The following is a 15016-nucleotide window of genomic DNA, read 5'->3' as shown; positions in this document are numbered from 1 at the left end:
ATTCTCGGTATACAGGAATTTTCTACTCTTCTGAAATTATTTCAAAATTAAAAGGTTGGAAGCTATTAGTGTGCTAATATTGTCAGGTATTCTAGCTAATTTGATTACTCTGGACCAGTGTGTTTTTTTTTTCTTTTTTCTTTTTAATTTTCTTATTTTTTTTTTTCTTTTTTTTTAAGACCTAGTCAAAGTGTAGTAGTGAGGAGGGAGGAAAGTAGTAGAACAAGGAGTTCAATCTGTAACTGACTGTGAACAATCAAGTGAGATAACTCACTACCTTCGGACCAGCCTGGACCAGTATTTTTCATACTTCAAATCAGGACCCTTATCTGGGTCATGAAATCAATTTAGTGGTTCTTGAATAGAAAATATCAGTGTATACCTATTAATAAGGGGAATTATTAACTTGTGAAACTTGTTCGTGTTATATGTGTTTGGGGATGTGACTTTTTTTTTTCTTGCTATGACAAAATTAGTTTGAAAAAAGTTTGCTTTGTGAAAAAAGTTCTTTCACTTCGTGCATTTGTGAGCCACCAATACTTTTCTTAAACTTATCTTGGAAATATGCTTTTGGATTAACTAATAGACTTAACTCTATGTAAGTTGTTCTTCTGATAGTCCCCCAGTTTTACCTGTATTCTTAGTGTAGCTTATCATCCCCAAATTTGTTTGAAAATATGAGGGACTTAACAATGTTCTACAGAAGGGGAAAATAGTTGTAAAAATCAGGGTGACTTGTCTGAGTTAGGCATTATTTTGGCTCTTTTCATAAAGATAAGTAACAAAGTGAAGTTTCAGAACACCTGGAGGGCACTTCTAAAGGGGTTTATTCAGCTGCTTTTTTTATCGTCTCCACAAAGTATCATACAGCATTCAGGTATTAGCGCCATATTCTCAGCTCTTTCTGTGGGACTTGTTTCCACGTTGGAAGCAGACCCTGATGTTTTTACCAGTCTCCTTTCTGTGAGGAGAGGTGACCCACGCTGTGAGGGCAGGAGTGATCGGCAGTGATGCTGTACTTCTTTTATCGGCTTAACGGGAAGGCTCTTCTCTCTTCAATTGTACCATTAAACAGTAAGCTGGCACCATTTTTTGAATAGTGATTTCTTACAGGAATTTTTCAAAATTACTTTTTATTTTGGTATTGTGAATAGCAGAAAATAATTACATATCACTTCCATCATTTTTCCAAGAGAGGAAATGAATTGGTATTAAGGAGGGCTTTAGACCAATAAAAGGAAATTCAACTAAGGGCTTCCTAGAATTTAAAAGCTACTTTCAAAAAAGCTTATGATCTGCTTTCAAACAGATACAAATTCTCTGCCTTGTTTTGAGTAGGTAGTGGTGTTTTTCTTTAATTGAGAAACAACTTTGGTTTCTAGGCTCAACTGCACCAGATCTAACCGGATATAATTTCAAGCAGTAATCAGGCTTTTGGTAGTTTAGGTCTGTGATTTCACTGCATGGTCTGAAATAACTAAATTTGAGTAGTCCATTAACATTGCAAAGCCAAATCAGCTTTCACCATGTAATATTCTTATTTTACCTACAGAAGTGGGCTGTGTAATACTTGCATCCTTAAGAAATATGTTGCTGGCACATGTATTTGGTGTTTTGTCAGATATAAAAAGGGTTAGTTGAAGAACCACAGTAGCAGTTACTAGAGGGACTTAGCATTGGCTCCACAAGACTTCAGCAGATGTGGGTGAAAAGAATGCCACACAACAACACTGAATCTGATCTCAGCTTCCCTGTTTAGTTCTAAAACTTGGACATGTGGCTTAATTTCGCTAGGCTTGTTTACTCCACTGTAAAATGAGAATGGTTTCCATTCAACAAAAAGGTTTTTTTTAACTGTGAGGAAACTCTTTTCCGTGTCCTGTAAGGAACTAGATTTATCAGAACTCTTAAATAACTTGTGGTTGTTTTTGAGCCCAACAGTCCAATGGTACTATAAACTTAAATATGATTTTTTAAAAACGGTCTGGTGTGAGTATATTAGGTTGTAAGAATCCAATGTAAAGCAGATATTTTCTATTATAATGTGTTTAATTTTAAAAGCCTTTGAGATGTTTAATTTTCTGGGGTGTGAGCTATCTAAAATTTTTTCTCTCTCATTAACACTTAAGAGGTTTATTGGTATTTCTCATCTCCAGCAGTTTGTTCAAAATAACACATCCCAGATTGGAATGGCCACTTAGCAGATACTTGTGCACCAAGACTCATCTGGCAACGTGTTCTAAGACAATTTTCTACCAATCAGGATGAGTTTTTAAGTAAAAATTTTTCTCATACAGGTCCATACACGGATTTTACCCCTTGGACAACAGAAGAACAGAAGCTTTTAGAACAAGCTTTGAAAACATACCCAGTAAATACACCTGAAAGATGGGAAAAAATAGCAGAAGCGGTGCCTGGCAGGACAAAGAAGGACTGCATGAAACGATACAAGGTTGTAGAGTTTATACATTGCATTATCATTTGAATTGTAACTTACATTGTTAACGTTTTGATTATGTATACTAACTGGTTAATAATATACATTATCATGCTTATTTCAATACCAGTAGTTTATGGGGCCAATATTACAAAGTTTCTAGCCGTGGCAGTTAGTGAAGTCAACAATTTGAATAGTATCTTAATTTATAGATTCATCCAATTTGAATGCTTTACATATTTATACCAAATGCTGGATATGTCTATTTTTAAATTCTGACAGTTTCTTAATTTAAATCATACCTTTCTCTCTTCCTAGGAACTTGTTGAAATGGTAAAGGCAAAGAAAGCTGCTCAAGAGCAAGTGCTGAATGCAAGTAGAGCCAAGAAATGACTTAATGACAATCTTTGTTGTGTGTGCGTTTTTATAATAAAACTGAAAATACTGTCCAAATTTTCATTCTTAAAATTATGGTAATAATTTGAAAGTATGCTTCCTCCAATATAATTTGTCAGAGCACAAAGATCTGTTCAAGGTGGTAGTCGTCTTATCCTTTGAAAGTATGACAGCATTTCATTCAGATTTTCAAATATATATGTTCATTTTTATTTTTTTTTTCTTTAGGGATTGATAGCTTAAAACTTGCAAGTTTCTTAGTTTTATAAATATGTATGTTCAAAATATTCTGATTAGGAGCGTTTTAATCACGAAGCCAACACATGTTACTCCGAATCTGGTTAAAATCTGGTAGTTGCTCAATGGGACCTAAGGATTAAAAAGATGACAGTTAAAACTGAATTAAAAAAAAAAGTGCTTGGCCAACTTTCTACGCAGGAGAAAAGGAGCCAGACTTACCAACCGCAGCAATAGCTGGACTCTTATCATAAATGTATTTGGTACATACTTCTCGAACTGTCTCAGCATTCACAGCCTGAAATAGGGAAGATACTATCATTCAGAGCTGTTTAATCTATACCTGGAACTTTTAAAAACTAAAGCAAGATATAGGATACATTGTTTCCAGCTTTTGTAACAAGGAGCTTTTTACACAAGATCCAGTAGTATCTAAGGACTACTTACATCAATTCTTGCTTCAAGCTCAGGGATGGGAATCCTTCTGTTATAACATAACATTTGCCTACCAATATCTTCACATATTGGAGTTGAACCTGTTTAAACAGAAAGAAAAACTAAGTATTGGAATATAGATCAACCATATGAAAACAGAACTATGTCTTTTATTCTTACCATCAAGCTGCAACAACATGTTTGTTTTCAAAAGATTTTTGGCTCGTGCAACTTCACTTTCAGTGACACTTGTACAGAGTCGCATCCTAAAAAACATTTGGAAAAATGGTATTATTGAGTCGCTGGAAAATGTTATGTTTTTTATCAGTTTAATGACCTAAAGAAAAATATAATGCTGTGTATTCTATATTCACAACATAAAATTATGATTTCAACTTAATAAAAAGTTGAAATTACTAACAATCCCAGTGCTTAGTGAAAGCTAAAATACTGATTCTTTACTTTCCTTAGTATTGTTGATTTTTCGAAAATGATATACAAATTTGTCTAATTGTTCATTAGCAAAGGTTTAATATAAATAGGCTGACCACATTCTGAGAAATGTTGTAAGCATCTTGAAACTTAATGAATCCCTACCTGTTAGGGTCTGATAATGTATGCTAAGGGTTAGGTCTATAGGTCCTTCATTTTCTCCAAAGTATCGGTTGATTCTAAGTTAAACCTAGTAATTAAATTAATCATTACATCCCAGTTAGATTTAGAGATGTAAGCCACTTAAGAATAGTGGACAAATGGAACCAGAGCTAAATAAGTTTTCCAAGAAACTGTGAACCTTTCTGCCTCTGTCTACTGACTTAATATACTAGTTTTTGATTAAAACATTTTTCTTTTAGCAATGGTAACTTCAGATTTACCTTCATAACACTGCCCTTCCAAGCCAGGTTACTTTAGAGATTTTCTGAACAATTTCTAGTTGGCTTTTAAATTTTTACGATCTTCTTTCTGAAGTAACCTGCTTCTGAAACATTAAAACTTTCCATAGCATAAATCAGCTTCACGTGAGACTTGTATCTGTAATCTTTAAAACCACGGCAACTATTGCTACTGCTTAGCCTAGTTATCTTAATTAAAAGCTAAAATTACCATAAAAAATCATAAAGTATAAAGGAGAAATTAGCCTAAAATTTGAATTCTAAGCAAAATTTAAATTACTTAAAGCTATTTTCTCACCATTCTTTTTGAACAACATGTAGCATGTCTGCAACTGTGGCTGGTTCACAAATCATATAGAGTCCCCATAATCCTGTATCTGTGTAGGAAGTGTTGAAAGACTGGAAGCTATGGCAGAGGCTGCCGTGACAAGTGAGCTGGGCCAACTTGCTAGATAAATTCTGTAAGGAAAAAAATAGTTCAAGAGAATTTGAAGTATACATGTCTAAATTACCAGAAAGAACAATGAGATATGTGAGAAATAGTGAATGCACTAAAAGGTTAAGTTGTCCAGTTTTATCCAGCAACATCTCAATAAAGTTAAAATTCACTGAGACTAAGAATTATGTTTATCTCACTGGCCCAATGCATCCCCTAAAGAAATTCATGATGTATAAACGCAGTGAATCCTTGTAATTACCGCAGTAGCTATACCTACTTCTAAAACAGCATAGCTCTTAGTCTGTGCATGCGTAAAGACTTGAAATTATTTACTACATTGCATGTGAAGCCTAAGATATTTAGATGCAATGTATTTTGAAGAAATCTTTGAGTACAGAAATCTATGTACTATATTTTGAAATAATTTCACTTACAGAAGAGCTGCAAAAATAGTACCAAGAACCTCCTTTATCCAAATTCCCTTAACAACTGTAATCATTTTACCATGTTTGCCTTAGCATTGTCTTTACACATTTTTTCAGCTGAGAGTTATAAATAGGATACAAAGTTCTTTGCCCTTAAATAGATTAGTACTTCTGAAAAACAAGGAAATTAATTTTCTTACATCACCTCCATACAGTCATCTCTCAGTATCTGTGGGGGACTCGTTCCCAGACCCCCAATGGATACCAAAATCCACAGATGTTCAACTTCCTCAAGTAATATGGTAGGTATAGTATTTGCATATAACCTATACACATCCTCCCATATACTTTAAATCATCTCTAGATTACTTATATAATACCTAACCCATGTAAATGCTGTATAAATAATTGTTATACTATATTGTTTAGGGAATAATGACAAAAAAGTCTGCACATGTTCAATACAGATGCAACCATCCATTTTTTTTCCTGAATACTTTCCATTTATGGTTGGTTGAATCCACAGATGCGAAACCCACAGATACAGAGAGCCTACTGTACTATTAAAACTAGAATATTAACAATGATTTAGTACTAATTCTTACTGAAATTTTCCCAATTATCTCACTAATAAACTTTGTGGCAAAGAAAAAAATGTTTTTTTCCTGCCCAGATGCAATCCAGGATAAGTTTACCTTTTAAGTCAAAATTCATAGTACAAAGCTTCATTTTGCCACTTGGGGGTGGGGGAGGATTCTTACAAAGAACTGATATTTAGAAAAACATGAAAATCTTCCATTAATTATAGAAAATTACTTTAAAATCACTTACCATTCCTCCTCCAAAAGAGCGATCCCAGTTGCCAATCAGTGTGTTTGCAACCATGAGACAGATTGTATCTGGATGTGCCCAACCAACAGCTTCAACAGCTATTGCAAGGTGTGCCAAAGGCATCTTGTCATCTCTCACACGAATCTAGTTAAAGTAAAAAAAAAATCTAGTTACCACTCTGTAACAGGCCTATTAACAAGAAAGCAACAGATTTACCAGTCCCATTAATTGCAAAGTTCAAACTCACTAGGACTCTATTTTGTTTTTAACCTATCAGGCCTCATTCCATTGTACAGTTTAATCTAGATTAATTTCATGAGTTAAGGAAAATTATTTTCACCAAAAGATCTCCAACTGAAACGCTGTAAGACAGCCATCAGATGGTTTCCCTGGTCAAAAGTTTCCATTATCTTACTGGAAGAAATCAACCTTTTGTGTCTGTCCATCTGAATCTTTCTATCTAAATTTAAACTAATACTGACATTACAGGTTTCTTTTTCTTACTGCCAATCCTATAATTCTATGCAGCTGCCAACATCGAACCTCTTTCCTGATACTACTTTCAGCATCATCCTTAATATGGGAACCTAAGCCCTTAAGGAGGCTTAAAACTATCGGTGACAAGGAGCAGACTCCCTGCAAGTTCTGGCTCTAACAGCTACCCCTAGAAACGTACTGTGGGTGAGAACTTAGCCAAGAGTAAACCTGATGTGAAAATCAAAATTTGTTTTTTTTAATTAAAAGATTACTTTTATACCTTACAATATATAAAAGGGGCATAGTGCCAACAAAAAAGCAAATTATAACACTGCTCTTAAAACCTTGCTTCCTTAGCAGGGAAAAAACAGGTGGTTAATTATGGAATAGGAAGGACTGTAAGCAAATTAGTCTATCCTTTTCGTTTTATCTATGTTTAAGGCTTTGACTTCTTCCATTTTACTGCTATTGGAAATATGCACATTTTGCAAACTTGTATGTATAAACACAAGACAAGAAACCCATAAGGCTAAATACTAGCTAGGAAGCTTTCCCTACCTCACTTCCTGTGAATTTGCAGGGAGGCAGAGCTGGTATTTCTCCTTTGTGAGTGCATAAAGAGTCACCGAAATGAAACTTTGCTAACTCAAGCAGTTCATCATGGGAAACACCTAAATTGAAGGAAAATATTTTCACATCTACCAGCGGTACGGTTTACAATAAACGATAGGTAGTATAATGTAATGTACATAACGCATGAACTATCTGTACTCACTAAAAGCCATTTATTAGGAGTAAGCTCGCACAGCACACTTACTTCCTTGGTGTTTCAACGTTTGGGCTTGTACCGCTTTCTCATTTTGTAAAGTAACTCAACAAGTTTTCATCAACAGACCAAGTATTCACAGCTGAAGATAATAAGACAGCTTGAAAATACCACTCTTCATACAAAATCATGTTATATTAAACTGTAAAACTTCCTAGAATGCAAACTAGCAAAAAAAAGTCAACTTTCAGTAAATTATTTTTTAAAGTAGAAAATACACATACAGGCTCTATCTCATCTAAAGAAAGCTAGATATACAGATACACTTCATTCTCTGAACTCTGCTATCAGAACTCAGGAACAAAATATTATCATCTACATTTCTGAATACATCCATACCTATCCAAATGCTCACCACTTGCCATCCAAAACTTATGAATTACTTGGAATCTATATCCCTTACTAGCCAAACCTGGCACCCAAATAGATTAAGTCAGTGAAGGATTCTTAAACACAAACTTATGAAACAAATTTAGGCATGTATTTAATACAAGTACTTTAAACACACTGCCACGCCAAAAAAAAAATATTTTTTCTTTGGGGCCACAGTGTTTTATTTACAACGATCCTTTCTGATTCAATGAAAAATTTATTTTTTATTGTTTTCTGTGCGTGAGTTATATGCAACTTGAAAAATAGTTCACTTGGCTCCCAAGGTAGAGACCTGAGTTACATGTTTCACGAGGCCCTGGGCTCAACATTAGTTAACTACAACTCACATGGCAGTTAATGTGTTAAAAAAGATTGCCATACAATTTCTTTAAATGAAACATTTATATATATCCGTATTTTTCAAACAAATCTGTGGTGTAAAACAAGACAGTGTATGATATAGTACATTGTTTTCAGAATTACTATGTAGGACAGCAACCTTGGATATCAATCCAGAGGGTAACAAAACGGTTTATGAAGACCATGGCAGTAGAAGGATGCCAGAAGCACACAGTGAAAAAGTAAACATGCACAGTTCTCAGTACCTGAGACAATCGCTCTGTTTTATTACCTTCACCTACTAACCCTCCTGGTTGGATGTGCCAGATATTCAGCTCTTCCTCCAACACCACTTCTACTTACTTACCCCAATCTAAAAGGCACGACAACCTACAATTTTTTAAAAATGAAGCAAGGATCCAAGACCAAAACTCAGGTCAGCAGAGACTTAAACTGGCCTATTTCACTGAATTTAAGATGCCATCATTTATAAGGCACATCATTATTGATGTACCAACAAGAGAAAATACTAATTAATCTATGACAGGTCATTAACTGTAAGATATCCTAACTTCAGCAATGTCAAAATGAACCCATGAACCAAAATAGAAATCATTGTGTACACATGCCACCAACAAGGACAGACAGGTCTCAAACACCTTGGTTGTTGAGGCCTCATCTAACCATGAATCTCTTCCCATTTCCAAGGCAGTTTAAGCCCCTATCAGCACCAGCCATTTTAGAAACAACGTTACTCAAGAGAATTTCAGAGCGCACTGCCTACCATACAAAGGTAACATGATTTAGCTAAAAGCTACAATGAATGACGTTTTCAAGATACTCAACCTTCACTTTGATCTTTTCCATTACCCCCAGGTAATCAGCTCCAAAATCTACCCACAGCAACTAGAATTTTAAAATAATTTCTAAATAGAGAAAAATTAAATTTACAAGAACACAAAAGAACATTCCATCTATCTTCAGTTTGCTCTAAATAAACAGAAAAGAAAGTTGGAAACCAATTAAAATGTACTGTTTGCCTAAATTCAGACTGCCAGGATATCTGGCAGAATTGCCTTTCATTCACTGACTTCAAACATGACCCCAAGGAAACCTGATGCCACCTGCATGTTTGGATTCTCGTTAAACATTCTCATGGCTCCCTATGTGCTTCTCTTTCTCAATAATTAGATCAAATGAAGGAACAAATCAAAAGAATGAACATTTGAGCAACACACCCATTCCATGCTTGACCAAGGATGAAGTTGGTTTTCAAGAAATAATTTAAAATCTCAAGAGATTCTCAAACTGCAGAACACTATCTTCCAAGTACAATTGTTTCCCAGTTTGCTCATTTGCCCTTTTCTTGCAAGAAAATTCCACTATGTATAGACACCTATGTATTGAACAGTGCGTTGACTTTTTCTAGAAATGAAACCTACTAAAAAGAAAATAGAGGGAAAGTCTGGCTCCAGTGCTCCACATTCCCCTTACAAGCGGTCCCCAACCTTTTTGGCACCAGGGACTGGTGTCATGGAAGACAAGTTTTCCACAGAGCAGGGGGTGGTGAAGTGGGGTGCTGTGGGGGTGGAGGGCAGTGAAGAGCTCAGGCAGTCATGTGCCACCCATTTCCTAATAGGCCACAGACCAGTACCAGGCCATGGCCTGGGGGTACTTAAATTCGGTAATTTGCTCTGTAAATAAAAACTCTTAGGATATCTCCCAACAGGACCAAACCAATAAGCACACCACTGCAACAACTGTGTTTAAAACATTTATAGAAATGTAAATTGACTAACCTCCAGCAGCAGCAAGCACTATTCTTGGCCCCTTATAATGTGTGGTTATATAATCCACTAAATCCTTACGATTTATAGATCTGCAAGTGGAATAAGTAAAGCAATTTGAAAAGAAAACAAAAAAGCACAGATCTTTATATAACATACCTGAAATAAAATTGGACTTTAAAGGTATTCTGAAAGTTAAATGCAGTCAGAAATAGGACATAGGTGACAAGTATCAAAGAACTTCAACTTTTTTACATCAAGGAAAAAGACAAATTTGATACCATTACTTGTTAATTTAAGAAGTAGCTATGAGCCTAGACACCTGGGAGTCAGGTGGGACTAAAGTATAGCTAACTACAATTTCATTCAGATTATCAGGGAGAAAAAAACGACTTTTGAAATATACTTTTTGAAAGTTTATAAATGTTAATTTTCACAACTCATAAATTCTTCCCCCTAAAAATTCTGAGAATTATACCTACTTGATATTTTCAGTTGGTCCCAAAATGGTCCGTCCAAGTGCAGTATTCTGATAAGCTGTGGCATGAAGATAATCAAAAACAACTTCTTGTAAATTGGTTTCAACTTCCTGCATCTCTCTAAGGATTACTCCACGCTCACGTTCAATCTCTGCTTCTCCTAATGTGCTGTTTTGTATTATATCAGCAAGAATTTCTACAGCTAATTGAAAACAAAACATAAGAAACACTAAGAATCTTACTTCCACTATTAAAATCTATTAAGCCAACATCAGAAACCATGACACATATCACTCGATACTGACTAAATGTATTAACCTGAAAAGAAAATTACATTTGATATACCTAAAAATATTAAAATTTAAAATGTAAAATATAAACCCCTGTGATACAGAAGGGCTAGAATGAACGACTCTTTAAAGAAGCCTGGTCTAGCCCTTTGTTCTTGGATCCCTAATCAGTCCTGGGTTTAAAACTGTTTCTGAAGAAATCATTAAAAATCTTACCATTGGTTTTTTCAATTCAAACCAACATACGCCTCGTTGTTGTCATTTTTGTTGGTTTTAATGCAAAATTTAGGGAACCATATTAAATTTTTAATTTTATTTATTTACAGGTGGTAAGTTTCTTGTTTTGTTGTTATTTAGATAAAGCAAATGAATCTGAGTCAGAAGACATGCATTTGTGTCCTTAGTAAGCCACTTACTAGCTATGCAATACTGGACAAGTCAGACCCTAGGCCTCAATTTCCAAAACTGCAAAGGAGCAATACCTACCTAATTGCTATGCAGATCAAACGCATAATACATACACAAAGGTACTTGTGTAAAGTGTCATTCAAATGTTATTAGTGAAAGTCTATCAGGAGTCCAAAATTTCAAAGTAATAAAGTTAACTGCAACTACACAAAGATCTGAAAGATTAATAATTTCACCAATTAGCTCTAAAACTGCCAAATTTTATTATTACTCCTTCCACTGGGAAAATGTTTTGTGTAGTAACTTTGACTTCAGATATTCAAAACATTCTACAAACACAGTAACTACAACAAACTGCTATGCTATGCTGTCAAAGTAATTATTTTATTTTTACAAAACAAAAATTATCCTATTGCTATAAAAATAATCATCAATAATCTTAGAAGTGGATATTTGTTTATTTTGCTCAGGACCAACAGTTTAATAAAAGCAAGGAATAAAAACAACTATAAATGTTTTACTACATAGGTATGGCTCTGGAGGAAGCAGGTTTAAATCAAGTGTTAGGGCCCTATTTGCGCAAGTCTTCAAGCCTAAAATAATCATTTGTCATATTTGGAGAAAAAAATAAGATCAGCTGTACCCCTGCCCAGAGTTCGGTTCATTTGTTCACATTTCTCAGGCTTATTCTTTTACAACAAAAATGATAGAAATAATACCAAATTATTTCCGAACCCTCGTGAAAATTACATTATCTGCAGTATAAGTAATAATACCTCTTGGCAAGTCTTTAGAGAATGCTTTCGCATAATATACAGTCTGCTCTCTGGAGGTATAGGCGTTGAGATGAGCACCCATATTTTCAATCTCAAGTTCCAGATCCAACTGGGATCTCTTTTTGGTGCCCTTGAAATGAAAGAGGAAAAGCAAATTATGATACCTTCCTTTATCCTTCATCTATTCTGAACACTTCAGATAATGAATATGGAAGACATAAGCAAATATATCAGTTTCATGCAGGGCCAAATTTGGTTTCTAAAGTACATCAGGCTTTAGAAATGGTATAAATTCAGATGACCCTTGCAACCCAATAGAAAATCCTTGTTTCAATTTTACAAAGCAATTATCAGTAATTATTTCCGGTATTGTGCTGGAAAAATAAAAACAAAACATGCTATATTACAGAAATAGCTCTCCTTGCCTTTTTTTTAATATTTTTCTAGTGTATATATTGTATCTCCTTACATTTAAAGAATGAGATTTTGTGCTTACTACTCATAAGACAATGCATTTTCGTAAAGTCAGTCTTACAACTTGCCTTGAAAGCCATATGCTCTAGAAAGTGAGCTGTTCCATTATTCTTCTCATTTTCGTATCGACTTCCAGCATCAATCCAGAGCCCAACCTTAATGCAATCAAAGAAAAATTAAATAAATAATTTTATTTCTTTGGGGGGTGGGAAGGAAGTCTTTCCTTTTTCTGACACTTTCTGGTCTTAATATTAAAGTTTTCTTTACCTGAGTGAATTGACCGTTCATTCCCAGGTACTGTAAAATTTAAAAATTCTGATCAGGGCGGGCGCAGTGGCTCACTCACGCCTATAATCCTAGCACTCAGGGAGGCCGAGGCAGGAGGATTGCTCAAGGTCAGGAGTTCAAGACCAGCCTGAGCAAGAATGAGACCCTGTCCCTACTAAAAATAGAAAGAAACTAGCTGGACAACTAAAAATATATAGAAAAAATTAGCCGGGCATGGTGGCACATGCCTGTAGTCCCAGCTACTCGGGAGGCTGAGGAAGGAGGATTGCTTGAGCCCAGGAGTTTGACGTTGCTGTGAGCTGGCCTGATGCCACAGCACTCTAGCCCCAGGCAACAGAGCAAGACTGTCTCAAAAAAAAAAAAAAAAATTCTGATCATTAGGCTGCTTCTGGGTGCTATAAATATCTACCTGCCAGTTTCACTGAGCATCCCAATTCTTAGCCCAACTCATTACTATACCCAGTTAGTAACTGTGGTATGAAGAACATCAGAGATTTTCAGAAAACTTAGGTTCAAATCCTGGCTCTGTCACATATTAGCTGTGTGACCTTGGACAAAACCACTAAACCTTCAAACCTGCTTCCTAAACTATAAACAGATGTGACAATGCCTACTACAGAGAAGGATTTCAAAGACCAATTAAGACGATATACGTAAAAACACCCGGCACAAAGTAGCCCAGCAAATGCACCTCTTTCATTGTCAATACTACTAATAATAATAATAAGCTATAAGAATCAGAGGCAGACAGTAAAACATGGTACACATGTGCCTAGCATCTAAGTGTCACTGGACGAAAGGTTCACAACTCATAGGAACCTGTCAAGGAAAAATAACTGCCACCATTTTCCAACCAAGAGCCCATGAAAGACAATCAACCATTTGCTCTCTCCTAAATGAGGGGTCACTCAGAGAAGGCTGCCTGAATCACTTACTGTGCATGTTGAGAGCCCAGAGTCTTCAGAAGCCACTCTGAGTCCATTTTCCAAACGTGTTACTCGTGTTTCAGGAACATTCAGAACAACTTGTGTAGCAGCCTGTGTACTTCTCAATCTGTCCCCTCCAAAATATGACTGGTTGTGGGTAGCGAGTAGGAGAGAGGAAGCAAAACACATTACTAATGTTCTGTTAAATGTCGATTAGAAAACCAATCTCAAACAGACTCTCTCTATAAAATCATCTTTCCTCCTTTCCACTGGGATCCACCCTTTTGCCTGGCCTAGAAACTTCCTTCATCAACCACTGTCCTAAAGCCAGCAACATAATTATAAACACGCCCTTCGCTTAGGGAAGATGGGCAGTTATGATTACCTGGAGAGAAACTGACTTTACTACAACCTCACCTAGAAATGTTTTATATTCATTAAAAACAAGCAGGGGAAAAAGCCAAAAATAAAAAAAAGGAGACAACAACTCAAAAATACCTACACACAACACAGAACTGAGACTTCGGTTTTCACTGTTCAAGAAAAGCAACAAGTTTTGAAAAGGGTAGAAAAAGAAGATGGGCCGATGCTCAAAATACACTCTTTAGCTGATTGGCTTGTTGACTATGCACTACTCGCCTTTCAGCAGTTTTTCTTTCCCTTTACACATATGTTAAAGTCCCATATAGCTTGGAGAAAGCATGAGAAAAATGCAAACACAAAATTTTATTTTAGCTATCACCAGATTAGCGGGAAGCCCAGCTGAGGATGAAGCTCAGTTTTAGGCAAAAAGAAAACTCCGGGGCGATAACTATCTCACTTTTTAATTTCACGCAATTTGCAACCACATTTCTAGTGGTCAACAAGCACTCTTTATAATGACTCCTGAAAAGCTGGGGGGAGGACCGACAGCCAGGGTCATCCCACCGTCACTGGCAGGTCACGTGGCGGATGGCCCAAGCCAGCCCGGCCCCGGCCAGTTAAGCAGCTCCAGGCCGCCTGCGCCCCGCGGATCCCGGCCGAGGAGGCCCAGTCCGGCCCGCTGTTGGGATCTGTGGCGCCGACGCTCAGGTCCGCGGCCCCCAGACCACGGAAGGGAAGCTCACCGGCCCGGCGGCACCTCTAATCAGTACCCTCTTGGTGAAACCCCAGAGCCGCTGCCGCGCCGCCGGCAACAGCGCGGCTCGAGCCGCAGACGCCGCCATCTCTGCTAGAGACAAAGTGGAGGATGTGTTTCCGGGGTCGCGACCTGAGGTCCCAGAGCAGGAGGCGGGCCCCACCTTGTGGCCACGGTGGGAATGACAGCCTTTGAAGCGGTCTTGGAAGGAATGGGGACCCGATCATGATTCTGAGCGGTCTGTACCAAATAAAGAATTAGGGAGTCTGTAGAAGCCGTGTATCATCAGTTACTTTTATCGATCGCCTACGACGTGCAAGGCACAAATATAGCGGAGTTAAAGATAACCTGATGCTGCATATTA

The 15016-nt window shown here is 36.6% G+C and overlaps 2 protein-coding genes across 3 annotated transcripts in view; one reads left to right on the top strand and one right to left on the bottom strand.

Annotated features, from left to right (window-relative positions):
* DNAJC2 (DnaJ (Hsp40) homolog, subfamily C, member 2) overlaps positions 1-2905 on the top strand; it is a 30635-nt gene extending 27730 nt beyond the window's left edge. The window contains exons 16-17 of the mRNA XM_012650322.1: positions 2298-2452; positions 2756-2905. Of these exons, the coding sequence (XP_012505776.1) occupies positions 2298-2452; positions 2756-2830 (230 nt within the window). The 3' untranslated portion in view covers positions 2831-2905. The remainder of the gene's footprint in view (positions 1-2297; positions 2453-2755) is intronic.
* A 166-nt stretch (positions 2906-3071) lies between these two features.
* Positions 3072-14744, bottom strand: PMPCB (peptidase (mitochondrial processing) beta). 2 transcript variants are annotated; one of them, XM_012650320.1, is made up of 14 exons: positions 14642-14744; positions 13933-13935; positions 13545-13682; positions 12390-12476; positions 11848-11977; positions 10377-10575; positions 9907-9986; positions 7129-7241; positions 6094-6237; positions 4697-4857; positions 3686-3771; positions 3518-3606; positions 3293-3368; positions 3072-3202 (listed from the first exon to the last, which is right to left on the bottom strand). In XM_012650320.1, exons 1-14 carry the CDS (start codon positions 14738-14740, stop codon positions 3138-3140), a joined length of 1470 nt encoding a protein of 489 aa, XP_012505774.1. In that variant the 5' UTR covers positions 14741-14744; the 3' UTR covers positions 3072-3137. The 2 variants fall into 2 exon arrangements, with proteins under 2 accessions (XP_012505774.1, XP_012505775.1); XM_012650321.1 differs by lacking the exon at positions 13933-13935 and having other exon boundaries at positions 3084-3202; positions 14642-14740.
* Positions 14745-15016: the final 272 nt, after the last annotated feature.

Source organism: Propithecus coquereli, unplaced genomic scaffold (genome assembly GCF_000956105.1).
Source record: "Propithecus coquereli isolate 6110/MARCELLA unplaced genomic scaffold, Pcoq_1.0 Scaffold32, whole genome shotgun sequence".
Taxonomy (NCBI): domain Eukaryota; kingdom Metazoa; phylum Chordata; class Mammalia; order Primates; family Indriidae; genus Propithecus; species Propithecus coquereli.
Note: the sequence above shows the minus strand (reverse complement) of the source record. Positions and strands in the feature narration are given on the sequence as shown.

Excerpts from the sequence above, each read along its gene's own strand:
- PMPCB (XM_012650320.1), bottom strand. The coding sequence starts at position 14,740 with ATGGCGGCGTCTGCGGCTCGAGCCGCGCTGTTGCCGGCGGCGCGGCAG. Across the intron at positions 7,242-9,906 it reads AGTGCTTGCTGCTGCTGGAG|GTGTTTCCCATGATGAACTG; the intron begins GTTAGTCAATTT and ends CCTTCAATTTAG. Across the intron at positions 3,203-3,292 it reads TCCAGCTATTGCTGCGGTTG|GTCCCATTGAGCAACTACCA; the intron begins GTAAGTCTGGCT and ends TTTAATCCTTAG.